The sequence below is a fragment of the Triturus cristatus genome, chromosome 3_2 (assembly GCF_964204655.1).
Source record: "Triturus cristatus chromosome 3_2, aTriCri1.1, whole genome shotgun sequence".
In the NCBI taxonomy this organism is placed as follows: Eukaryota; Metazoa; Chordata; class Amphibia; order Caudata; family Salamandridae; genus Triturus; species Triturus cristatus.
This window is the reverse complement of record NC_140584.1, coordinates 793,598,911-793,626,481: the sequence shown is the minus strand read 5'-3', so window position 1 is coordinate 793,626,481 and position 27,571 is coordinate 793,598,911. Positions and strand designations below refer to the sequence as shown.

The following is a 27,571-nucleotide window of genomic DNA, read 5'->3' as shown; positions in this document are numbered from 1 at the left end:
TCTATATTTTTCTATTTTCATGGCTCTATCTATCTATCTATCTATCTATCTATCTATCTATCTATCTATCTATCTATCTATCTATCTATCTATCTATCTATCTATCTATCTATCTATCTATCTATCTATCTATCTATCTGTCTGTCTGTCTGTCTGTCTGTCTGTCTATCTATCTATCTATCTATCTATCTATCTATATGTATATATAGGAAAACAGCATTTACAACGCTGCTGTTACCACGCAGGTAGGTAACAACGCGGCCGTTACAACGACCGCGTTGTTACCACGTGTGGCTTTACATCGTAAGTCGTTTCTACGTCTTGTGCTAGGTGGCGTGCAAGACCAGGGAATGTATTGGATATTACATCCAACACATTCCCTGCTGTTGCGCTAACAGGAGTAGGAATAGTAATTTATACTATTCCTAAATCCAGCACGCCATCTAGCGCAAGTCGTAGAAACGACTTGCGATGTAAAGCCACGTGCGGTAACAATGCAGTCGTTGTAACGACTGCGTTGTTACCTACCGCGTGGTAATAGCACGCATTGTAACATCATACATTTCTGTGTGTATATATATATAGATATAAATATATATATATATATATATATATATATATATATATACATATATATATAATATTTACTTACATACAATATAATGTCTATTGAAATGTAGTAACTCTTGAAGTAAATGTACTATATATGTATTTCTGATGTAAGGAATCCAGATGTTGGGCAACTGATGTAGTGGGACACCTGCATAGTACACACATTTGCAAACAATGGCCATTTTTAGTGTTAAGGGGAAGAACACATTAACATAGTTACAAATTAGTGTCTTTCTACATTTTACAGATCTTCCTACAGATATAAATAAATGCTCCAACATTCTGCTCCTTGATACACATGTCCTGTAAATCATGCCCAGACTGCGGCATATCACCGCACTCTGTAACACTGTGTCAAGTTAAAAAGGCATCAGACGTCTTGTGAACACCCTCAACGTTCATTGCTTGCGAATTGGCACCTAACACGCATTGCAGCACACCTCTGCATATCCATGTGGAACCTAAGCGTGTTCACAGTTTGAAATCTGTGCAAGCATTGATGAGATCTGGTTGAATAATGTAGGGTACCACACACTTGTCCTCTTTAGAAATGTTTGCACGAGTAAGCCACACTCGCATATCGAAAAAGCTTTATGATTCGGACCCATAATTTTATTTGCAAAGTCCGAGGGTCACAATGTCCTGAGTATTCCTGCAACCCAGCAATGACTAGGAACCTAGTCTAGGCTGCAGAATTTTTTATAAAACCACATGTGACATAGTCCGACTCTAGAGACGCTATGTCTAAAACATAAAACGTGTGGTACCCAATTGCGGATTGAGACCCTCTTCCCTAACTCGGTACACGTGTAATTATGCAGGTGCTTGTGAACCATATCTTACTCATAGCCCTTTGCAGGCAATGTTTTATTTGGCTATGATTATGATGATCTTTCTTTTTCCTTCCACATGACGAGCCAATCGTCTTAGAAGGTACATATCTGAAGCTCTAGTGTTACCACCGGGGGCAGAGCTGTGAATACTACAGTGATCTACTGTAGGAGGGCGACATCTCCATACTTGTGCTACCCAAGTGGACCCGTCCATTATAACTGGGATTCTGTGGACTGACCTGAGAACCTACTTTCCGTACTTTATAAAAAATCACAAATTGTTTCCTTTTTGTTTAACCTGAGGTTTTGAGGGCACCTTTTACCTCTATTGCTTGATGTATTATTGTTTGCTTTTTGTGTGCAGCAGGTTTACTTCATTCTGTTTTGCTTTTGGAAATTGGTTAAACCCAGGAGTATGCCAGGACCATCGCATCCATATTCATACTCCGAAATTACCGAGTCGTATCTTTAAATCATACCGAGGGTACCACGTAAATAAAAACAATACTTTTGTGGTATACCCTGAGGTCTTTTTAGTTAAAAACTGGACCGAAGTTATCCATAGAAAATTAGTAATATCTAAGAACTCCCTCGGGACAGCCCAACCCGAGGTTGAGTCTGCCCTGGTAGTAACACCTTACCAGGGAGGGACGAGGTGGCCAATGAGGAAGCATGTTACATTACGTGAGTGAGCCCCTCCCGTCTCATTCTTGGAATTACGATCCCCAGTAGGAGACATACTAGTGGTGTGGCTCACTGGTTAGAGGCAGCAGACCCGGAAGCAGAGGACGGCCCGGGACCAGGGTTCAATTCCTGACGCGACAGGGTCGTGGACCAGGGCCAGTGGACTCGATAATTCTCACCTCGGTCCCTACTCTAACTAGGGATCACACTCGGCAACTCTGGGCATTAGCTTGCCTCATCTCCACAACGGCCCCCCACATTCGCCGGGGATGCCTGGTTTCACCTTTGAGATACCCAGGAGGGATCATCTCACAGGGATAGCCAGGACGGGTTCCCCAGCGGTCTACAGCGCCAGGACGCCTCAGGGCAGCAGTGCGCTTTACAAGACGCATACATTTACATTTACTAGCATTACTCTTTAGAATAATAATAAACAGAATATTCTGTACCGCTTCTGGTATTTCCTCCAAACACTCTGGATCTAAGGACACCACACCATCATTGTGTGTTACTTGCTTTGGAAATTTCCAATAGTTTGCACTGAAGACATGGTGTGTCTGGCATTTTATCTCCATTCTTCCCAGACTTTATGCAGCTCCACTCTTTGTTCTTAACCTTTCCACCCCTACCGAATAGTAGGTTTTTGAAGGAGTATGTTTTTAATCAGGGGTTAAATGTTGTAAGTTGTCGCTTCTACTTCCTCGGATATTTTGGTGAACTGCTGTCTAATAAAAGGAAGAGCCTGCCCCAGCCCTTCCAGCAATATGAAACAATAACTACTTGCAAAAGAACAAAAGGTCTACGTCACAACGCAAGCAAACAACAATGTACCAAAAACTGCAGAGAAATATATTTTCTGTGGTAATAAAAACCATCAGAACTGCAAGTGTGTAACATATTACGTTTTGGTGAATCCAATCAGCTAAATGACACCGTCAAATCAGAAAATGCCGGTCCTGCATTGGCGCCAGTGCACCCGGGACTGACAGTGATGTCATCACTAAATAAAATGTACATTTTCAACCAGACTAAATCCATTCAGTAGGACTTTCTCCTGCGTTGACCAATCAATCCACTGTTGATACACTGAAGAACTGAAGTCAAACTTCCTGCCAGGTTGACATTCACAATCAGTAATTGAGATGGCAAATGGGGTTGATTTAGGTGTTTTCATAGTCCTTTCTCACTGAGCAGTCTCACATAGATTTACGTTGGCTTCTGAGTCTCTTAGATGCTCGCTCACGGTACCGGACTGACTGATTTCCCGGAGTGTGTGCTTTAGTAGCTCAGCCACTGACGTCTTGAACTGGATCTTAAACATCTTGCTGATGAGGACGTAAAGGATAGGATTCAGGCAACTGTTGATGAATGCCAGGCTGGTGGCCAGCGGCATGCCTATCCGGACCAGTTGATGGAAATGGGCATTGTGGTGGATGGCCAGCTCCAATATGTTGAAAATGTGGTACGGTGTCCAGCAGATAAAGAAAGCTACCACAACAGCAAACACAGTCCAGAAAAACTTGCCAGATGTCAGGATGGCCCCCTTCTTCACCTTGATGGCCATGGATGCGTAGCAAAGGATCATGGTCACCAAGGGAAAGAGGTAACCAATGAGAAGCCGTGTCCAGCTCAGGATCGTGTGGGTCCTGATCACAATGTCTCTGTCATGGTGGAAATTATTATAGCACACAATGCCATTATTACCTCTGGAAGCCGTGTCCCTGAAATACAAGGCGGGGCCAGCATTCACCGCTGAGAAGAGCCAGACGGCACTGCTGAGAAAGAGGGAGTTCTTTAGAGTTCGATGCTTCTGAGCGAAGTTGGGGTGGACAAGTTGGACCAAGCGATCTAGGCTGATCACAGTCAGGAAGAAGATGCTAGCAAACATGTTCAACAAGGCCACAAAGGAGTTGACTTTGCAAAGAAGTCTGCCAAAACACCAGTGGAAGTCAAGTGCCACATACGTAATGTGGAGGGGCAAGAAGAGCACAAAGATTAGATCTGCAACGGCGAGGTTAAGGAACCAGAGTGTGCTGACTGTTTTCTCCCACTTGAACCCTGTAAACCAGATGACTAGGGCATTGCCAGGCACACCCAGAATGAAAGCAACACTGTACAATACAATGGACACTAGATGCAGCGCATGAGGCGAGGCGGTGTTTTGAGGCTCTTCCTCCCATTCATACTCGTAATCATAATAGTAGGAATCATTGTCCAAGTCTGAGTAGGAGTGGTTCAGCATCCGTTCCAGTTCGGCCATTTGGATTTTCTTGTTTGAAAAACTGCAAGTGGAGAAAAGGACATGGGTTTAGAAAACACAAATCGCTACCTCTACTTTGCTGCCATTATTTTATAGGGAGTGAGGCTTGAATCAAGCAGAGTTAAATCAAACCACAAGGAAGACAGTAGTTTGAAAATTAAAAAACATTAATTCCTTACTTTATGTACACACAGACTTCTCATAACAGTGGACATTATAACAATCCTACTTTTCGTAATGAAGGCATCATCTCTTTATTTTGTGTCTCGCTGACAGGGAACCCCTCAGGTTCAGAAAAGATCATAACACAATGACATAAGAAATATCATCAATCGCCAGTGACAGGAACAGTGGAAGAATGTTACCGCCACCAATCTAAATCCCACCAATAATGTAATGTGAAGTGTGGCCTTGATGGTGGTTGGTGATGCCCTCGGAATGATAGATGTTTGTGACTCTTGACTGTTGGCACCCTTAAGATCTTTCAATGGACTTTGATACTGTCAATCATGGGATTTTATGCCTCACCTCAGGTTATACATAAGTTATTAGGGGAGAGTTCTGTATGGGTTTACAACATCTATCTCCAGAATTAAACTCTTTGTACAAAGTGAATCACCTAGATGCCACATGTTCTGCGGTGTTCTCTAATATACATAAGTTATTAGGGGAGAGTTCTGTATGGGTTTACAACATCTATCTCCAGAATTAAACTCTTTGTACAAAGTGAATCACCTAGATGCCACATCTTCTGCGGTGTTCTCTAAACGTTATATTTGTCATCCACGCTTTTTAAGTTGCGCCACTGTGTGACTTGGCATTCGAGACAAAAGTTGTATTTCTCCATTAGGCATATGACCCACAGGCATGCATAAATATCGCTGTAAGTAATTATATCAACACCCTATAATGGTTCCTTTCCAAAACTGAATCATTGACTTAGACTACCTTCCCACAAAAAAAGAGTTTGTCAGCAGAAATTCACTACACATCCAAAACTGGCTAACCCAAAGTGCCTTTTCAAACTCTTGGCCACAAACATCACCATCATCATTTTCTACCACTACTTTAATTCCTTCATAAAAATAAAGTGATGGCATTATCCAGAGACTTGGGAACCTGAGTGCAAATTGTTGTATTTTTCCATGTAAATGGAGGCAATCCACCAACGATCCACCAAACTCTATTCTTGTACCACTGACAGCCACAATTCATGTTTCAGCCCTCAGCATCCTTTGATTATAGAAGTCCTACTGTCACATACTCTTACAATCTGTTCAGACTCTCTCTAGTGGCACCAGTTAAATTTAGTTATTGCTACACTATCCACAAAACAGTGCATCTATATCAATCTTCATACTTCGGGAACAAATCATCAATTGTTGAGGGCTCAACAGGCCACCAGAAGCAAATCCAATTCGAGACTGGAACCTCCTACGCTCACACACACCTGACACAGCTGTCCCCACAGTGGAGGGGCTTCCATGCTCTGCAGATGAGTATTTACTTTATTCTGTTCCAGAGGAGTCGCCGCCAGAAAACAACTGGAAGTGAAGGGCTATTGTATAAAATCCACTTTTTGGCAAAAGAAAGCATTTCATTCACTCGCTAATGTGGTGATGAGAATAAAAGATATGCCTATCTATGGAAGTGAGCTTTTTCGGGTATCATGGGCTTAGTACCCCCAACAGATCTGTGCACGAGGTTATTAGCAGTGGAAAGAGCGGAGTAGCAATCAATGCTAATTCTCTAGTCGTTCTTCTATTTGTAGTGTGTAACACCTCTCTCACAGGACCTGTAAGACACTTGTAGAATTGTAGGTATCTTAAGTTTAACAACTGTGAGCCAGCATTAAAATTTTAAACTTGTTGAGTTTGCCATTTTCTTCCTCCCACCTATCCATTTCTTCCAACCAATTACGTGTCCAGCCCACAAACCAAACTGTTACAGGCAGTAAACAAGCATTGGCAAAGGAAATAGGTCTCACCTTTTTGACGTATTGTCTTTATCAATGCTATTTGCCAATGCTGAGCAGCAGCAGCAAAAATAATTGTTTTTTGCTGATGTGCTGCAGCTTTGGAGGAAATATGGCCTAATGACGCAAATGTATGCATGCAGGAGCAGAGGAAGCAATAGGGAATCGGAGGGGGAGCAACTGACGAGCCTGTGGCTGCAGGGGAATAAATACAAAAAATAAATATAAAGACAGTTGTGTAGTGGAAGCAAGGATGGGGTGGGGAGAAAGGAGCAATGTGGATTATGCGTGGGGCGGGTATTTGGGGGGGAAGAGCAGCACTCTAGTGAGAGAGCATGCACTCTCCAGTAGTGCTTAAAGATAAAGAGAAATGTTCCTTAAATGTGAGCAGCAAAAGGAGACAAGTCATCCAATCAAAAAGATGGCAAGAAGCTATGCTGCAGGGGCGGTTGAAGGAGGGGAGACAGACACTGGAAAAGAGGAAAGCCACTGAATAAGAGACAAGCAAATGAAAGCAGTGGCATAATGCAAATTGATGGTGGTCCCTGCAGAATATGATGAGGGTATCTACGAGTCCCCCATATCTCATGACCTTCATTGTCCTTGAGCTCCACGGGGCCACCCTGACGGTCTGAGGCCCCCCTAAAATGCAGGGGATACAGGGCCCTGTGTTACGTTCCTAAATGGGAGGGACAATAAGGCCAACCAAAAATAGCAAGAGGGCTGGGCGGCTATTGGTATGGTCCAGAAGAGGTCTTTTGACACCAGATAGCTAAAAGCTGCCTCTAGACATAACCTAAAAATGTAGGTGACAGTCATAGGTTTGTGTCAGCTGTTATTTAAGGGGGACATAGGGGGACTCTGAGGAGGAGCAGACACAAGTACAGAAAGTAAAGCCATTAAATAAGAAAATAGCAAATGAGAGTGACAGAAAAAACAACCAATAAATAGTAAGCTGTGGGTTGGCTCTAAGCCCAAAGTAAGTTTTTGGTAGAGTCTAGAAGAGGTCTTTCGACAACAGACAACTAAATATACAAATGTAGGTGACAGCAATAGGGCTGTGTCAGGCAGTGCTTAATTTGATCCGGAAGTTCCGGTGCTCAGAACCAGCAGGTAATTGTCAACAACAGGCTTGTACCAGTCTACCACATGGTGGTGCTGTTAAAAATGACTATTGACTGCCGCCCAAGCTATTCTTATAGTTTTGGGGCCTAGAGTAGGCTGAATTGTCACACTTGTAAGAGTGTGATGATTAGTAATTGTGTTGGTACTACCATTAGCTATTCTAGACAACAATGGTCCGTAGAAGGAAGAATTTTTGAGAATATAGACTCAGTCGTTACTATATTGGCTTGACTTGCCCAGCCGGGCAGAGGTCTAATATTTACTTTTAAACAATTTTAAAAACAATTAGTACAAACAGTACATAAAGTGGGACACAAGCCTGTGTCCTACTTAGCCATGAGGTACAAGAGAGAGTGGTGAACAACAGGAGGCTCAGGCAACGCTAATTGGTTTGTTACACATGAGTATACACAGAATTATGAGGAACAAATCGCAAAAAACACCTTTACAAAGAAATAAATAGCAGTTTTTCATATAAGGTGTATCAAGGTGTGGACGGTGTTTCGAACCGTGGAGCGAATGAGCGGTTAATTATCAGGACATAAGATACATGCCTGTTAGGTAGAGCCTATTAGCCTGAAGGGAAAGTGTGGAAGGAAAATACAACAAGGAGGCAATTAGGGATATGCTTAGATGTCAAGAAGTTAAAAGACAACGCGGTTTTAAACTCAGGAAGGTGTGGATTAAAGAACGGTGAGTGGTAGTGAGTTGCGTAGTTAAGGAGCGGTACTGGAAGTGATAGGGTACGTGGTATAGTGGATTAGGGATATGCGTGTGACCTATCAAGGTGGCTAATTAGGCCAAAAGCGTACAGTGCTGATGCGAGCAATAACGGCAAATAGGAACCATGCTGGGGAACATGTGAATAGGATCAGTTGGATGCTACGAACACGTAGAATGAGCATGTTTAAGGTTAAGGTGTCAGCGGAGAATAACCGGTGTGCACATTACAAAGTAGGTATGCAATAAGAATAAAAGGAAGTGAGCCTCTAGAAAGTTAGAAAGGACATGCCAATTATAAATATGCGAATCGTGATCATTCTTGTTGAGCCCGCATGAGTCGTGCACACAACCGGCACTTAGAAGTGGATCTAGTCAGAAGGTATCACGAAGATCTGTGGGTCAATTTGTTCTAATACATGATAGTTAAACATTAAAACATAGAAACCGGTTCAAAAAACATACAGTTGATGGAGTGAAACTATAATATAGGCAGCACGAGCGATTTCTAAAAACAAGAAGGTCTTGTCATAGGACCACAATTTACTGGGAATTTGAAGTGGGAAATTAGCAGCACTGGCAGGGCAATGGGTGGTGCAAGCTGCAGTGGCCTCCTGACGGGGCCCTGGCACTTATTTTGTTTTACAAATAAAGCACTGGTGTCAGGTATTACTATAGGTAACTCAGCACTCTTCCACCCAATTCGATGTTTTCTTTCCTGTGTGCGAAACCGTGTTCAGTTGTAGTCTGAGCAACTTCATTAAAGAATGCAGCAAGGTGTCCCAATGTTTGAAAACCTTCATGTGCCAGACTTGAGAGATTTCGATCAAAGTGAAAGTTTCAACAGAAAAAATACAATATTCAAGGATACTGGTCCTGTCTGTGCACCAAGCTGCTCCAGATTTCCGAAACTGAAAGCTGTCTACCTACCGCTTTCTTCTTAAACTCTCAAGTCAACTGAACTTCTCTCTTCTTTTGGAAAGGAGTTTACTAGTAGTCCGCGTATTATTAGATGGGCCACCTTGTCTCTGGAAAGGAGCAGAACCCGGAAGAGTACCTTTTCAGAAATGTTCGTAGGCAAAGGCCCCCTTCCTCCCCTTGTGGCAGGAGCAGGTTCAGTGCAGCCGCCAGGCCCAGGGCCAGGAGCAGGACAAGCCAGGAGCAGTGGTGCATGCTGGTCAGATAGTGCCGGGCAGTCTTCCGATTGCTGGCTGCATTTGAAGAAGATGGCACTGTACGACAGGCCGGACTGAGAACCACAAGCAGCCCTGGCAAGTTTTGTCAGACGAGTCCCCCAGACATCATAGAGTTAGCGTGAAGTGTAGCGAGAAACCCGACCACGACATGGCAGGTTTGAGAGGTTTGTCACTCATCTTTTTTTTTAATTGGGGAAAAGTGATGCATTTATTCACACATTATTCTTCATATACATTCTATTCGCATCTCTTTTTCTCCCTCGATACTCCTTTCTTCTGCCCGCTCATTCTTTCTCCTAATCCCTTATCTGCTATTTTTCAACTACAGCATCTCAATGACTATCCCCTGGGCCCCACTTTCTTATGCTCCCAACTTTTTACAGTTGCTGTTCTTCTAACTTCCTTGTTATTACTTCAATCTTCCTTCTTTCCTATTCTCTCTGCCCATCTCCTTTTCATTGCTAGCCTCACTGTCTTTCCTCGTTTCCTGAGTAATTCTCTCTTCACCTTCCCTTTTTTATATTTGCTCTTTCTCCTTTTTTTCTTTCCCCTTTTTCTTCCTACCTCCCCTCTCTACGTTCTCCCTTCTGATCTTCCTTTTCCCCCTTCTCACACTTCCTCCTCTCAGTCTTCCTTCTACCCGTCTCCCTTGTGTCCTCTGTTCTCCCCCTCCTTTACACAGCGCACGGGTGACTGGTAATGCCCCTCACAGAATTTGCAGTTGTGTGTTTGTTGACATTCGCAGCCCAAGCCCAAACTCCAATTATCTCAGAAAAAGGTCTGAAAGCAAGGTACTATGCAAAAACCTGCTTTTCGCTGCAAAACTAACATTTCAAGAACAGTGCATCCTTTCACTTCTAGCCACACTGACAGGATCAGTAAAAGTGTGCCTACACTATTCAAAGTGAATGCGAATCTTGTCTTGAAAAATTAATAAATTATATTAATGCTGAATATGTGTAAGCATGCGTCAGTGAAATGTGGTGTCACTCTCCATAAAAGGCATAGCAGCCTGGCACCCAAGTGTAGTCATTGGGCACAAACCGCATGGCAGTCCTCCCAAGAAGTGCTGGTTCTCCCTCATTAAAGGCATGACAGCCTGTCTGTCATGCCTGTCTAATAAATATATGACATCCTGGCTGAGAAGCGTTTGGTTTGTTCCACAAATGTACAGCAGTTCAGCTGAGAAACATTCTTAGAAACAAATAAATATATGGAAGACCTGCTAATATGTATTGGAATTTCCAAATAAATATATAGAAGCCCAAAGTAGAAGTGTTGTTGCTGTCTATTAAACAAGAATTGGCAAAGCCAAGAGGTCTTGGCAATCCGAGAGCTATTGGTGTTGTCAATGTTAATGTCTTTTAGCCATGTGTTATGGAGTGGAGTTGATGTATGTGGTGTGGAGTGGGATTATGTGAGTTGGAGTGGAATTGTTTGTTGAGGAATTAAGTGGCATGGAAATGTGTGCCAGGGAATTATGTGGTGTTGAGTGGAGTTATGTGTAGTGGAATACTGAATGGAGTGCTGTGAAATTATGTGGATAGTAATTATGTGGTATTGAGTGTAGTGGAATTATGTGGAGTGGGACTTTGTGTCATGGAGTGGAATTATGTGGAGTCGTATTGCGTGCTGTGGAGTGGCATATAGTGGAGTGGAATTATGAGGTGCTTCTACTATACTACTTAGGAGTACTCAATTAATTTAGGAACAGACAAAGGATAAGGGGCTGAGCCAGCCATGATGGGATTCAACTCATGAAGGTACAGGTAACACTTAGATGTCGCTTAGCAGCTAGTGATTGAGGGAAGGGTAGTAGGCAAAGCAGGGTCACATTGGGATAGAAAATAGGTCTGGGTTCCAAAACAAAAGTGGCCCCCTTTAGTGAATCAAATAGCAAAAAAAAGTGGCTTACATTTGCAAATCGGGGCAGTGTTGAACTTGTCAACACATGCGGTATAGCAGTTTTGCAAAGAAGCAGAGATTGCACACATTTGTGCTTGCTACAGGAAATATGTGTGCCAATATCAAGGAAATCATCACTAGACCATAAAACAGCCAAATATCTGGCTCACACACGCTCGTGTCAGACATGCCCACCAGGCACTGCCTCATTAGCTCATAAGCCAGTCCGACACTGAGGCAGACATGCCTGCCAGAGGAGGATGTGGAAAAAGGGACTGTTGACGGAATGTGAGGGAAAGAGTAGGGTGGAGGGTAGAAGGGAGGAGAAATGACTGACAAGAGTGAGGTGCATGTAAAGGATGTGTTGTGGAGGATGAGGGGACTGAAAGGGCTGATGGCATAACACAGAGAGAATAAGTGGAGAACTACAGAGAGAGTGTGAATGTAAAGCAAGTACTGATGGTCGCGAATCAGAATAAATATGTTGAGGAGCACGAAGAGTGAGAATTGCTAAAGGAACAAAGGTGAACAAGGAAAATGTTTGAGCCTAGAAGAATGAGGGGATGGCAAGAACTGAAGAAGAAGGTGAATTTAAAATGTAGGCATGAGGGGTACAGAGAGATTGAGCCAAAAGGATAATTTAACGGGGGATTGTTTGCTGGATCATGTGAGAGAAGAACCACCGAAGGAGGAGGAAGCACAGAAAGAGACAAGCTTTATGCTGAACAGTTAGAAGGGAGAGTCAAAGAGAGAATGATGAGAATAATGCTTAAAGGGGATAGGTGAATGCATTTTGTAGAGGATGGACTGGTGGGATGAAGAGGAGAGGAGTGTAAAAAAGACTATGAAGGCGAAGATAAGGACAAGATGAAAGGTGTTGCTGTGTTCCGAGGGGGAGGTAGAGTCGGATTGGCCTATAGAGCAATATGGCACTGCCCTGAGGACTGGTCTGGCAGGTCAGTGCATGGGTCCGTTTTCTTGTTTATGTTTTTGGGTCTGTTTCATGATTTGGGGAGCTGTTTTTACTGTTGACTTTCCTAATATTACCACAACCACTACTTGCAGAAAGCACAGATGTATGCTGTTCCCATACCTTGCCAACCTCCTGTACAGCATGTCTTTACAAGTTAAAAGCTGCACAGATGTACACATATAGAACACTTTTTTAGCTATCTGAGTCCCTATCCTCTCTCTCTTGACATTCAAGGATAGTTGGTGCACGGACTGTGTTGGCCACCTTCGTTTGTTTTCTCTCCCTCCCCTGCACTGTTTACCTATTTTTCATGTTGTACTTTTTTATCTCTGTTTTGCTTCCATGCTGCCTTCCCACTATGTGATGCAATTTCCTTCTGTTTTTACAGTGTGTGAATGTAAAGCGCTCTGATACCTACGGGTCAAGCTAGCACTATATAAAACTTTAAAAATAAAAATAAAATAAACTATTGGGGACCACTTTTTGGGGGGCACAGACCTGTTTTCTGCCCTCATGCGACCTTGAGTGGAGGGATGACGAAGACAGTGAATGGCAGAGAGTGGGGAATAAAGGAAACACCAAGGAGGGGATGAATTTGGGGCAGCAGACTGTAGGAAGCAGATCTTAGAACAGGACTCACTAGTGGCGTGTTCCCCCTTCAACTCACGTCATGCAAGGAGAAGTTAGCATGTTTTGACTCTTAAATGTGGCATATGGTGGGAGGATTCCCCACGCTCTGCCAGGCCGGTAGATTTGTGTCTGCAGGAAAGGCTTACGGTGTTTCATTATTGCAGAGCCCTGGGTGCAGGTGGTGGTTGGCTGAGTGTAAAGGATCGAGGGATGTCCTATAGGGGTTTTTTCCTTCCTTTGTCTGCCATTTCAGGGAAATTACATACTCCTGGAAGAGTAGGTGAGTAGGTGTGACCAATTGTATATCTATGCTTAAACAAGATAGCCACTTCTCCATTGTTTGTTCCTGAAATTCCCAATCCAATATGATGTCAACCTTTTTTCCTGTGGTATAATTTCCTGCCTAGATCATATGTAAGGAGGCTTGCCTAGAGAAGGATGTGCCCCAGGCATTTGGACCCTTGATATTTCATCGAAGCCTCAGTACCTTTTTTGTCTTTGATTTTTGTCTTTCTCTTTCTGCAGTATTATTCCTTTAGGATTCTTTCTTCTGGAAGACCTCATGCTGGGCTCTTTCTCAAACTAGATTTGGTGCCTTTCTTTTCAACTTCTACATCAACTACCAACTACAATGAGAAATACTAATACTGCTAAGGATGTTTGTTCTGCTCTTTGTGACTTTCCTCCTAACTGAGACCCTTTCAAGGAGACAGGTGACACCTTTTACATGTATATCACTCTCCTCCAGCTTTTCGTGATTTCGTGTATCGTGATAATCCCGTGAAATCTGAGGAAGCACGCAATGCCATGGTTTAGGCACACTGCCGCCTGTCTCTTACTTCCTAAGTTCTGCAAGGCAGCCACTGCTTTAGTTGCCCTTGTAGGCTCGCAAAGCCGCAAGAAAGTTATTCCAGACAGCAGCAGAGAGAACCTACGCCTGTTCCTCCTCACTGATGGAGCAATTGCTAGGGAGGGAACGAGAAATCCAGACCTGTCTTTATTTCTGCATAGCATACCTCATTGGCCGGGACCACCTGCACAGATAAAATAAAACATGAATTCCCTGTATATTATGGGCACGATGTTGCGCAAAGACCTGGCTACAATATGGTGGGCAGATAAAGAAGGGACGTTCCCCAAAGGGTGTTGTGTTTTACCTTTGTCACATCACCCTGTCAGGCAGAATAGCATTCCAGAGCACAGGGTGCGGATTAAGAATGTTTTAAAATAATTATAGCTGCTAAATGTATAGCTGATTGAAGAGAATATATAACGCAGGGCTAATAAATTGCCCTTATTCACCTCACGTTTACAGGAAACCGTATGCAACTTAAAGGAGAGCAAAAAATGAAGGCTTTTTAGCAACTGTTGCTATTGAACTTCAACATGCTAATGGTAACCCCAGTGCCCTCTATGCATTTGTTTTACTAAATACTGCAGGAGATAGCTCATAAACATAGTTAAATAGGTGAAACAAGGAACTACATGACCTCTTTGGGAAAACCCTACAGCTCCATGCAAAAGCATCTAAAGCAATTACTTGACAGAAAGTTGGTTTACCTTGCAGATCTTGAGATTGTCACATCCGCTATGTATAAGCTATTTTTTTTCAGAGTGAACATTTATTTATTATTTTTATGAGAGAACGGCACTCACTCTGAAGATGATTCACAGTTTAAGCTTAAAATCTGAAAGAAAACTATGCATAATGATAAATATCAACAAAGGAAAGTCCCTCAGAAATGCTGTTAAAGGTGCACTAGTGTGCTGCTATTTTTCCTTATCTATTCTGCAATATTCTGGGTGTAGGGGTGGGGTCTAGTGACTGTGCAGGGGGGTACCATGTCCAAGAGGAGTTGCCCTTCTTTGGACAATAAAGAAGGACATTTGAAAGACATTCACTGGGTTCAATCCTTGACAAGGCTAAGAAGAGCAGCAGCATTCCAGTGACTAGTCCCACTGAAAAGAAGAGGGAGACGGGAGAGGCTAAGAGGAGCAGCAGCATTCCAGTGACTAGTCCTACTGAAAAGAATAGGGAGACAGGAGAGGCTAAGAGGAGCAGCAGCATTCCAGTGACTAGTCCTACTGAAAAGAATAGGGAGACAGGAGAGGCTAAGAAGAGCAGCAGCATTCCAGTGACTAGTCCTACTGAAAAGAACAGGGAGACAGGAGAGGCTAAGAAGAGCAGCTGCTTTCCAGTGACTAGTCCTACTGAAAAGAACAGGTAGACAGGAGAGGCTAAGAAGAGCAGCAGCATTCCAGTGACTAATCCTACTGAAAAGAATAGGGAGACAGGAGAGGCTAAGAGGAGCAGCAGCATTCCAGTGACTAGTCCTACTGAAAAGAATAGGGAGACAGGCGAGGCTAAGAGGAGCAGCAGCGTTCCAGTGACTAGTCCTACTAAAAAGAATAGGGAGACAGGAGAGGTTAAGAGGAGCAGCAGCATTCCAGTGACTAGTCCCACTGAAAAGAACTGGGAGACAGGACAGGCTACGAAGAGCAGCAGCATTCCAGTGACTAGTCCTACTGAAAAGAATAGGGAGACAGGAGAGGCTAAGAAGAGCAGCAGCATTCCAGTGACTAGTCCTACTGAAAAGAATAGGGAGACAGGAGAGGCTAAGAGGAGCAGCAGCATTCCAGTGACTAGTCCTACTGAAAAGAATAGGGAGACAGGAGAGGCTAAGAGGAGCAGCAGCATTCCAGTGACTAGTCCTACTGAAAAGAATAGGGAGACAGGAGAGGCTACGAGGAGCAGCAGCATTCCAGTGACTAGTCCTACTGAAAAGAATAGGGAGACAGGAGAGGCTAAGAAGAGCAGCCGCATACCAGTGACTAGTCCTACTGAAAAGAATAGGGAGACAGGAGAGGCTAAGAGGAGCAGCAGCATTCCAGTGACTAGTCCTACTGAAAAGAACAGGGAGATAGGAGAGGCTAAGAAGAGCAGCAGCATTCCAGTGACTAGTCCCACTGAAAAGAACAGGGAGACAGGAGAGGCTAAGAGGAGCAGCAGCATTCCAGTGACTAGTCCTACTGAAAAGAACAGGGAGATAGGAGAGGCTAAGAAGAGCAGCAGCATTCCAGTGACTAGTCCCACTGAAAAGAATAGGGAGACAGGAGAGGCCTAAGAGGAGAAGCAGCATTCCAGTGACTAGTCCTACTGAAAAGAATAGGGAGACAGGAGAGGCTGAGAAGAGCAGCAGCATTCCAGTGACTAGTCCTACTGAAAAGAATAGGGAGACAGGAGAGGCTAAGAGGAGCAGCAGCATTCCAGTGACTAGTCCTACTGAAAAGAATAGGGAGACAGGAGAGGCTAAGAAGAGCAGCCGCATTCCAGTGACTAGTCCTACTGAAAAGAATAGGGAGACAGGAGAGGCTAAGAGGAGCAGCAGCATTCCAGTGACTAGTCCTACTGAAAAGAACAGGGAGATAGGAGAGGCTAAGAAGAGCAGCAGCATTCCAGTGACTAGTCCCACTGAAAAGAACAGGGAGACAGGAGAGGCTAAGAGGAGCAGCAGCATTCCAGTGACTAGTCCTACTGAAAAGAACAGGGAGATAGGAGAGGCTAAGAAGAGCAGCAGCATTCCAGTGACTAGTCCTACTGAAAAGAATAGGGAGACAGGAGAGGCTACGAAGAGCAGCAGCATTCCAGTGACTAGTCCTACTGAAAAGAATAGGGAGACAGGAGAGGCTAAGAAGAGCAGCTGCTTTCCAGTGACTAGTCCTACTGAAAAGAATAGGGAGACAGGAGAGGCTAAGATGAGCAGCAGCATTCCAGTGACTAGTCCTACTGAAAAGAATAGGGAGACAGGAGAGGCTAAGAAGAGCAGCAGCATTTCAGTGACTAGTCCTACTGAAAAGAATAGGGAGACAGGAGAGGCTAAGAAGAGCAGCAGCATTCCAGTGACTAGTCCTACTGAAAAGAATAGGGAGACAGGAGAGGCTAAGAGGAGCAGCAGCATTCCAGTGACTAGTCCTACTGAAAAGAATAGGGAGACAGGAGAGTCTAAGAAGAGCAGCAGCATTCCAGTGACTAGTCCTACTGAAAAGAATAGGGAGACAGGAGAGGCTAAGAAGAGCAGCAGCATTCCAGTGACTAGTCCCACTGAAAAGAATAGGGAGACGGGAGAGGCTAAGAAGAACAGCAGCATTCCAGTGACTAGTCCCACTGAAAAGCATAGGGAGACGGGAGAGGCTAAGAGGAGCAGCAGCATTCCAGTGACTAGTCCTACTGAAAAGAAGAGGGAGACGGGAGAGGCTAAGAGGAGCAGCAGCATTCCAGTGACTAGTCCTACTGAAAAGAATAGGGAGACAGGAGAGGCTAAGAGGAGCAGCAGCATTCCAGTGACTAGTCCTACTGAAAAGAAGAGGTAGATAGGAGAGGCTAAGAAGAGCAGCCGCATTCCAGTGACTAGTCCTACTGAAAAGAATAGGGAGACAGGAGAGGCTAAGAAGAGCAGCAGCATTCCAGTGACTAGTCCTACTGAAAAGAATAGGGAGACAGGAGAGGCTAAGAAGAGCAGCAGCATTCCAGTGACTAGTCCCACTGAAAAGAATAGGGAGACAGGAGAGGCTAAGAGGAGAAGCAGCATTCCAGTGACTAGTCCTACTGAAAAGAACAGGGAGACAGGAGAGGCTAAGAGGAGCAGCAGCATTCCAGTGACTAGTCCTACTGAAAAGAACAGGGAGATAGGAGAGGCTAAGAAGAGCAGCAGCATTCCAGTGACTAGTCCCACTGAAAAGAATAGGGAGACAGGAGAGGCCTAAGAGGAGAAGCAGCATTCCAGTGACTAGTCCCACTGAAAAGAATAGGGAGACAGGGGAGGCTAAGAAGAGCAGCAGCATTCCAGTGACTAGTCCCACTGAAAAGAATAGGGAGACAGGGGAGGCTAAGAGGAGCAGCAGCGTTCCAGTGACTAGTCCTACTGAAAAGAATAGGGAGACAGGAGAGGCTAAGAAGAACAGCAGCATTCCAGTGACTAGTCCCACTGAAAAGCATAGGGAGACGGGAGAGGCTAAGAGGAGCAGCAGCATTCCAGTGACTAGTCCCTCTGAAAAGAATAGGGAGACAGGAGAGGCTAAGAGGAGCAGCAGCATTCCAGTGACTAGTCCTACTGAAAAGAAGAGGTAGATAGGAGAGGCTAAGAAGAGCAGCAGCATTCCAGTGACTAGTCCTACTGAAAAGAAGAGGTAGATAGGAGAGGCTAAGAAGAGCAGCAGCATTCCAGTGACTAGTCCTACTGAAAAGAACTGGGAGACAGGAGAGGCTAAGAAGAGCAGCAGCTTGCCAGTGACTAGTCCTACTGAAAAGAATAGGGAGACAGGAGAGGCTAAGAAGAGCAGCAGCATTCCAGCGACTAGTCCTACTGAAAAGAATAGGGAGACAGGAGAGGCTAAGAAGAGCAGCAGCATTCCAGCGACTAGTCCTACTGAAAAGAATAGGGAGACAGGAGAGGCTAAGAGGAGCAGCAGCATTCCAGTGACTAGTCCCACTGAAAAGCATAGGGAGACGGGAGAGGCTAAGAGGAGCAGCAGCATTCCAGTGACTAGTCCCACTGAAAAGAATAGGGAGACAGGAGAGGCTAAGAGGAGCAGCAGCGTTCCAGTGACTAGTCCTACTGAAAAGAATAGGGAGACAGGACAGGCTACGAAGAGCAGCAGCATTCCAGTGACTAGTCCTACTGAAAAGAATAGGGAGACAGGAGAGGCTAAGAGGAGCAGCATTGAAAAGAAAGGGCAATCAAAGGGCGTGTAGTATTAACAGCTCCAAACCATTTTCTAATAAACCCCTAAAAGAAACTTTACAATATGACTTGATAGCAACACCAACCAAATATTGCTTACATTTTTGTAAATTTTGTTAACATATTAAGAAAAATACTGTTGTCATACTTTAGTTAGTGGGTTCTAATGAAAAGCAGTTAAACCGAACTGGCTTCTAGGGTCTCATGTAATTATTTTGGTGAAGTTTGTGCCAGGGAAATCTGATAGAGGGAAAATCATAGAATTATATTGCTCAGCACATCAGCGATGGGTAAAAGTAAGCATGATGAACTTATCATTTCTTATAAGAGCAACAATAATGGTACTGTGTCTTATTTACTGACCTCATGGGAATTTGTAGTTAATTTAACTGATATCTCTTCCTTGAGTGTTGCCACTCATTACTTATTTTCCTGTTTGAGATAAAGACTAGTCACATCACTTCCTGTGACATCACTGGTGTCAGATGTCATGTGATGTGACTTCCTAAAATACCATCACTCATGCTATCTACGTTTTTAATGGCCAAGGTTTGGTTTGGTATCTGATGGAGGGTGGGCTAGCCTTGGGCCTTGGGCATGGGTGGGCTGGGCCCAGGCTCCGGGCGCCAATACTCCCGAGGGGCAAGGCAGAGAGCTGCCTGACTTAATGTTATACAAACATCAGCTAGTCCGTCGCAATTGGTCTCAATTGGTCCCGTTAAAGACTTTGGGGCAGATTTATGAGCCCCTTGCGCCACTTTTGCGTCTCTTTGAACATCGGAAAAGTGACGCAAAAGTGGCGCAAGGGGCTCATAAATCTGCCCCTTTGTAATCAACCCATGATATACTTCAGCGTAATTGTTAACACCACCTCCCCCCCCCCCCCCGCCCATCCTCCAATCTTCCTCACACAGAGCGACAGTCGCCCTAACCAACAATAAATAAACATTAAATGTTCTCCCCCCCCGCCCCCTCCCTCCCTGGGCGCTGAACCGGCCATTCCTGGAGCTAGCAGCCTGCCTGTAAACTGACTTTCACTTGAGGTGGCCACTGATCTGCCATTCCGTGCCCACAGGCCCCCGGTTCTTTACGAGTGCCTTTTGCGTTATGCAAGAATCGTGCCATACAGCGCCATGTGCAGCGGTGACTCGGCTCACGATTGGCGGTCTTTGACTGCTCCTTACTCAGTTATTTTAAGACAGAAATAGAGTCAGCTTCACCGTCCACCCATCGGAAACTGGCAGAGCCCGTGGGCACGGCTCCAGATGTTTTTTGTTCATTTCCTCATGCGCCAGCTGTGTTGTTTTGTTTCCTCAGTGGGACGGCAAACCCAAATTTGTGTTTGCTGGATGTCTGGATTAATTTTTGTCAAGGTCGCACCCCTCTGAATCACTGGACGCCGCAGACATCAACAGGAACACGCTATCAGCTGCGCGGAATGCAGGCCGCGTGGCTTCTGCGTTCAGGGGTCAACGTGAAAAGGAAATTGAGAATACTTTATAAGTGAAGATAATGCTCTTTTAAAAGGCAGCCCGCCCTCCCCATGGCGCAGCGTCATTCCATCCAGCCGTTGCTGCTGTCATAACTTGCACACTATGCAACTGATGTGTGGTTTACACGGGTCCCATCTTCGGTGCTTTAACGGGATGCACGTGCGCGCCACATGGACTGTGATCCGCAATGATACCACTCATCACTGATAGTGTGATGCAAGAGAACGTATACAAAAGTTATCATGAATTGGACCCATCACAGTTTGCACAGCGTCAGTACCACTGACTCTCTTCCTCTCTAGCCAGAGCCATAATATCTCGAGCCCAGGAAAAGCATTTGATGATGTTCTGATCAATGTGGCCTTATATTTAATAACAATGGAGTACCTAGGTCTTACCCAGGGGCTGCAGAGCGTTTGTTACACTGGGGAGGGTATCCTGACGCTGGAGCAGGAGTTGTATGGGGTGGGCCCGAGCCAGGACTAAGTGAAGAGCCAGGTACTCAGTTTCATGCAGAATTCAAGAACTCTGTTTCCTATTTTTCCTCTGTTTATGTATTTCCTCTTGATTGGCAGTTGCCGTTGAGTTAACATGAAAACCAATTGCCTCTTGAGTTAGAAACTGGAAGGATGTTACATTTTTTTCTCCAGACAACTTAAAAAAGAGTGCCAAAGTCACACTACTCATTTGTGTTCACAGACTAACGCTTGTACCTTGGATTGCAAGATCCAGAACCTGTTCTGTGATCTGGTGGGCCAAAAGTGTCCCCTCTTGGTGGGCATAGGACTGCTGTCCATGTCCTGGGTGATTCACAAAGCGGTGGTGGGAGCATAACGAGCTTTTGTCAATATTTAGTATGATCAGACTATTTTCTCTGTGTCAGGAGAGAGTCGGTCTACTGCTCCCTCTTGCAAAATTCTACATTGTATGTGAACCCCTTGACCTTGTGCTGACATTCTGTGTGCATGCCACATGCACATAAGTGTAAAAGATGTATGGCACTTGTTTAGGATGGAACAAATGAGGGGGTTGATCAATCTTCCACAGACAGTGGACGTGTATTACCTGCATTCCTGTGACTGGAAACTGGAGATACGGACACAGAAGTGAAGAAGAATGGAAAAAAGGGGTGCCTTGTTAGACACGGGCTGCTGATTATTTCTCCCTGAGAACTGCTGTTTGGCAGATGGCAGGGCTGGAGGTGGTGCTGCAGTTCCTGTTGTTCAAAGTGAGGATGTTTGTAGGCAGGGTCATCTTTTTTGTTTGTCTTTTTTGGTCTCAAGCTCCGCTGTGAGTTTGTTTTTGATACTCCTGCTTGGAGCCAGCATCAGTACTACTTGCTGTGAGAGATATCACCTTGCACAAAGGATGTGTCTGGAAACAGCCAGAAATTAACATTTGAAAGAGAACCAACGAAAACCGGTTCTGAAACGTTAGACCATGGATCCACATCCCCTGTCTCAAAAAAGAGCTGAAAGGTGGGATCCAAACCAGCCCACTTTGTTACAGTTCCAAGCTTTACTTGCCCAAAGGAGGGAGTGCACTGCAGAGCACTTCACGTCTACAGTGCAATCAGGACTGGTGTCTTGAAGACAGCCAGTCTCACAAGGCTGAGGGGACCTCATCTGAAGTCTGCACCTTGCTGAAAAAGCTGAGGGTCTGCCAAAGTATCTCAAAGCTCACAAATAATGTTTCTTACTGCTGCTCCATCATAAAATAATTCCCGCCTGCTCTGACAAGGTTCTAGGAAGAGCAGAGGGCACAGCTCTGGCAGGGTGGAAGAGGGAAAGGTACAGAGTGTGGTGGTGTCAGGTGACCAGATGTCAGATGTTTCAATATATTTGAGACAGGGAGGCAAGGCCATATGGCTCCCATGTTACTCCTCTGCCCCTGCATTGCAGTTGATTTTTGGAGACATTATCAACATACAATTATAGACGGGTAAAAAGTGAATAACGGGGTTTGTGGCATCATAGACAACTCAAGCTTTGCTCTTGTTGTCTATTTGATGTCACTCAGAACCCCTCTAAGAAAAATATCCCAGTTTTTCATGTTATCCTATGTAATTTTATATTTGCACACTTCACATGAGCACATGTTCTCTATATAAATATATTCAATGAACAACCACAGTTAAAAGCAAAACCTTAAAGCCCTGAAATTAGCCAGTTATTGTTCACTATTCGAACCATAATTTGCCTCCTCACCATGCACTGCTAATGACTTCACACATGAGATTACTGACATCTCAAATTATATTATCAATGACATCACTTTTTATAATAGAACATCAGTACAACTAATCAAAAACGTGCACTGTTTCCTGCTCTTCAGAGAGGCTGAAGGCCTGATGTATTAACATTCCCATTGAGAAATCGTAAATTGCATCAAATAACGATTTGCAATTTTGGAATCAGAATCATCTACTAAAATGCATTCATGGAAGTGGGTGCAATTTGCACACCTATTTCTACTGTGTACATTGGTATTTTGATCAATCTATGATTGATAAACGTCACAGACATAGTGGCCTGCTGTGGGTCGAGCAAACTACCATGTTTGTGATTGCTTTTAAATAAAACAATCTTTTTTTTAAAAATGCAGACCGTTGTCTTCATAGGAAAACGAACTGTATTAAAAAAAAACTTTTATAAACTTTTTTACAAGCAGTGGGTGGTTGCAAGTAGGCCTGCTTGCAAAAAATGTTTTTGTTTACATCAAAACATGGGAAGGTGCCCCTTGGGGACCCCTTCCTGTTTGTGAATGCTTCCCACCACTTTTGATTTGGTAGCAAAATAATAATGTTTTGCAACTGGATTTTGGGCGTGTAGGAGAGTGGCATCGACTGCATAGTTGCCCCCAAATTTTGCTGATGTTTTGACTGTTTTCTGACTCTAGCCAGGCTGTGGCCCTGCTATCCAGGACCCCAGCCTATCTGCTTCCTCTCTAAACTGATGTGAGTACCCTAGGTACATACCAATTGGATACTGAGGACACTCTGTCAGCCCCTTGGAGATGGTACCCTAGGTACCCAGGGCATGGGTCCCTCAGAGGCCTACCAGGGGCTGCAGCACTTATTGTGCCACCCCTGGGACAGCCATACAAACTGACACCACCAGACCACTACTGTAGTCTGGGTAAGGTGGTGCTTGCACCCCTTACTGGGATATAGGTATCCTGTATCCCACTTAATAAAACACATATATCCTCATAGGTCACCCCTAAGGCAGGCCTTGCTAATCCTACAAGGCAGGGTGCTGAGATATGTGTGAGGGGGAACCCCTACCTGAGTAGGGGCCCTCTGCAACCTTCGTAAAACTATTGCTGGGTTGTTTGTAGTGCAGCCATACCATATACTCTTAACCACATTATAAGTAATCGCGATAGCGTGATAACTTGAGAGTGGCTGCATAGAACCATGTTGTGTTTGTTGTCAAACATGTAGGAATCATACCCCCAATCCAACCATGGGAGTGAGGGCATGATTCCCCCCTGCTAGACGGGCGATATGGTGAAAGCGGCAGATTTTAGACACCAATTTAAAAGTGCACACGTAGTACAAAATGGATGCTACCCGCCACCCACACGACTCTGGCTGCCTGTTGCTGGGCAGAACTCCAGCCACGGCAGCTGGACAATAGGGATCTTGTTGCAGGGAGGTGCTCCCACCTCCCCAGACAGACTATGTGGATTGGAACTGGGTGGGTGCACCATAGGATGTCTTTCAGACTTGCACGTAGGCTTCTCCAGTGCCTACTTCTGCATACACCACCTCAAACCGGTTCAGGAGCATCCTGTCCCCTGCCCAGGCGGGAAAACACACAAAGGGGAGAGGGTGTAGCCACCCTTTCCCGCCTGAACTCTCATTGGTGGGCTCTGATTTGGACACTCCCCAAATCCCTGGATAAAGGTGAATGAAGGGTCCCCAAAGCCTCAGATTAATCTTGGACTTCACAGACTTGAACCTTCGACTTGCTGCCGCACAGCTGAATGAAGAACTCTCCCTTGGGGTAAAGGAGTTACCCCCCTGCTTGGCAGGCACCTGAAACACTGCAAGTGACCCAGTTGGAACTCCGCTGCTCCTACGGACATCGAAGACTTCTGCCTACCTTGAGGTGAGTTTCCAAGCATCCCAGAGGCCAGTGAGTGTGCACAGCAAAGCTCAGCACGGTGGACCCCGTGGGTGCCGAGATCCCCAATACCACAGGACACCGGCCACCTCTTGCACAGCACACGACCCCGACCAATGGGGAAGTTGTACTTTGGCTCATTATTGAGCCAATCTCTCAGCATCATCTGTGCCAAAGATCAACACCCTAGCCCGCTCTGGCGACCCGTGGGCGCATCTTTACGCATGCCAAATTGCTGCCTCCCATGGTCCCTTGTCTCTCAACTGGTGGGCCCTAGCGGAGGTCAATCTTCACTTTAAAGGGCTGCCCTGGTTGCTACAGGCCTGCTCTACAGTCTCCTTGCTGGAGACCTTCCTCAGACCTCGTGGGTCTGCACCGTGGCTGTTTTGTGATCCTTGCCTGGGTTGCGGTTGCCAAGGCTTAGTGGATCTAATCCGGACACTAACACCACAGCGGCCTTCATCCTTTGTGGAACAGTCACCCTCCAGAAGCTGGCCTTCCTTGAAGCCTCCTTGACCCTGTGGCTGATGATCCAAGCTACCCATCTTCCACCAGGAAGCACCCGACATTGAAGGGCTCTTTCTCCTGAACCCCCTGGTCACTGTGCCGTGACCCAGACTCTGTCCCCTCTGCTTTCAGGTCCTTACCTTCAAGATCTACATCTTCAATCTGCACGACATCGACGACGCTTCACGCCAACAGCAGCTCTTCACCTTTTTCCATTGAAAACGAGATCGCGACCCGACATCGAAAACAACCTATGCACCCGGCTTCCCTGGGCAGGTAACAGTGGTACCTCAGTACTGTCGTGGGTGTGGGACCTCCAAGAGCTTAACTCTAAGCTGCTGAACTTGAACTCCTGCTAGAAGTGTTTTAATTCTTGCAATTTCCAACTGCGACATTCTCCATGGGGTTTAATAGAGATCCCGACAGTAGTTTATACCACTACACGCGTCTCCCGTGGGCCCCCTTCCTCACTACCTTGGGTGGTTTCTTAAGGGGCCAGCGACCCTAAGTGCCCTAGGCACTGTCTGTAGAATTGTCGTGGTTCTTATACCACTTTTTTAATATATGGTTTGGTCTCCCCCTGGGGCCCTATGATTCCAGTGCTATGTATTGTAACTATCAATGCTTATTTGAACTGTAGCTTTACCTCCAGTTTCATAAAGAGACTAGTGGGATTATTCTTAGAATAAATACATATATTTTATATATATACCTGTGTGGACTACTCTTTCATTTGGTTATTCAAGAGGTTATCTATGGTAAAACAATAAGCTTAACACTCCTTCAAGACTTATCCTGAAGGCGGCTCTCCACAGCTACCACTAGGATAGCTTTCTTTAAAGGTTGACTTTTAACCTATCACCATAAGAGTCGAATTGGACTGGTGCAAGGTGTCCCCTATAACTAGTGGACAGCATATGCCAGGCCAACTTCTCACATTGGTGTGCAGCGTTTGGATTCAAGCTTGCCATTGTTTTACCAGATAACAAATTGAATTTCTAAAGTGAAAGCCACTTTGGTACTAAAGGTACATATAAATTTAGCTTAGAATACAATAAGTTCTACTGAACTTAGGAGTTGTGTGTAGAGGGCTTAGCACACCTTGACTACAACTCAAGAAAGGGTTCAGTAGGCCACACCTAGTGTAGGTAGATGCAACAATCCACTACACTAGAAATGTCTTCAGGATCAGGAGCCCATAAGGCCCTGGAAGGACCCTCAAAGGTCCCAGTCGACAAGGTATGACAATCTCACTTTTGCTGAGCTTAGGGAGATGTGCACTGCTAGACATTTGAAGACAACCAAAGGTGCCAACACTCAACGTCTCAGAGAAATTCTGCTCTTGCAGACTTCAAGCAGACTTTAGTGTCTGATGGGGTAGACAGGTTGGGTGGGCATCCCACAGAAGAGGACACCCAGGTGGTGGACTCTGATGAGGACCAGGAAGAGGACAATGAACTTGGCCTGGATGAACCAGACCACTCACAACATGGAGGTGATGGCCCAAGAGGCACTCCCTCCATCCCTAATGGGAGAGTGGTGGATCCAAACAGAAGGGACAGGTCCCCCCTCAGAGGAATCTAACCATTCTAAGAGATCCACAAGGACCTCTGCCTCTTCTCAGAGAAGAGAGTCCTCCCAAGAGAGGAAACGCAGATTGATCCAGTTTGAGCAAGCTAGGCTTCAGCTCAGGAGAGAACAGTTAGCATTAGACAGGGAGTCCCTGGAGCTTCAGAAAGCTTCAAGAAAGTGGGGTCTAGAGACCCCTGGTGGCAGTGATAATACCCCTAGAGTTAGAGAGAAAGCACCTGACCATAGGAACCTGCATAAGATTGTGCCCCCCTATCAGTCAGGGGATGATATCCATAAATGGATCACTGCACTTGAAAGGGCCTGTAAAGTTCAGAGGGTCCCAGTAGATCAGTGGGCAGCAATCTTGTGGCTCTCTGATAGGGAAGAGGATGCAGATGATTATTATATCTTGAAAAATGCTTTGGGTTTGGTCTAACCACTGATCAATACAGGTTAAAGTTCAGAGATACCCAGAAAGCACAAAATCAAGATTGGGTAGACTTTGTAGATTGTGCTACCAAGGCTCTGGAAGGTTGGTTAAATGGCAGTAAAGTAAATGATTATCAAGGATTGTACAATCTCATCATGAGGGAGCAGATTCCTAATAACTGTCAGAATCAACTATTGCATCAGCACCTGGTGGACTCAGATCTGACCTCTCCCCAAGAATTGGGAAAGAAGGCAGACAAATGGGTCAGAACCAGGATCAAGCAAAAGGTCCAGCCCTTGGGGGGGTGCAACTAAAAAGGAAGATGCCAAAAACTCTGAGAAGGGTGGGGAAAAGGGAAAAGACCAGAAGTCTTCAACAGGCCCCCAAAAAGCAGCATCTGATAATTCCCAATCCAATAAAGCTAAACAGCCAAGGAAGCCATGGTGTAAAATCTGTAAGCAGAAAACCCATTGGACTTCAGACTGTAATAAGGCCAAATACTCCACAAGTACCACTACACCTGCCCCTAAGGCACCTGTTCCCCCTAGTCCAGCTATAGGTGGTGGTACACAGAACAAGGGTATAGTAGGGTTGACCCTGTAATCTGGAGAGGACTCTGGCCTAGTCAGAATGCCTACTCAGGCTGTGTTGGTTTGTGATGGGGACCTGTCCCTATTTGTGAGTCCCAGTGGTCTGGGCAAATACAAACAACAGCCTAGGATAAATGGAAGGGAGTCTCTAGCATACAGGGACACAGGGGCTAGTGTCACCATGGTGACTAAGGA

At 45.1% G+C, this 27,571-nt stretch overlaps 1 protein-coding gene across 3 annotated transcripts in view; it reads right to left on the bottom strand.

The window, feature by feature from the left end:
• Positions 1–670: 670 nt before the first annotated feature.
• Positions 671–27,571, bottom strand: part of CMKLR2 (chemerin chemokine-like receptor 2) — a 95,198-nt gene continuing 68,297 nt past the window's right edge. For all 3 annotated transcript variants that reach the window (XM_085648920.1, XM_085648918.1, XM_085648919.1), the window contains exon 2: positions 671–4,411. In XM_085648920.1, the coding sequence (XP_085505046.1) occupies positions 3,313–4,389 (1,077 nt within the window). In that variant the 5' untranslated portion in view covers positions 4,390–4,411 and the 3' untranslated portion in view covers positions 671–3,312. The remainder of the gene's footprint in view (positions 4,412–27,571) is intronic.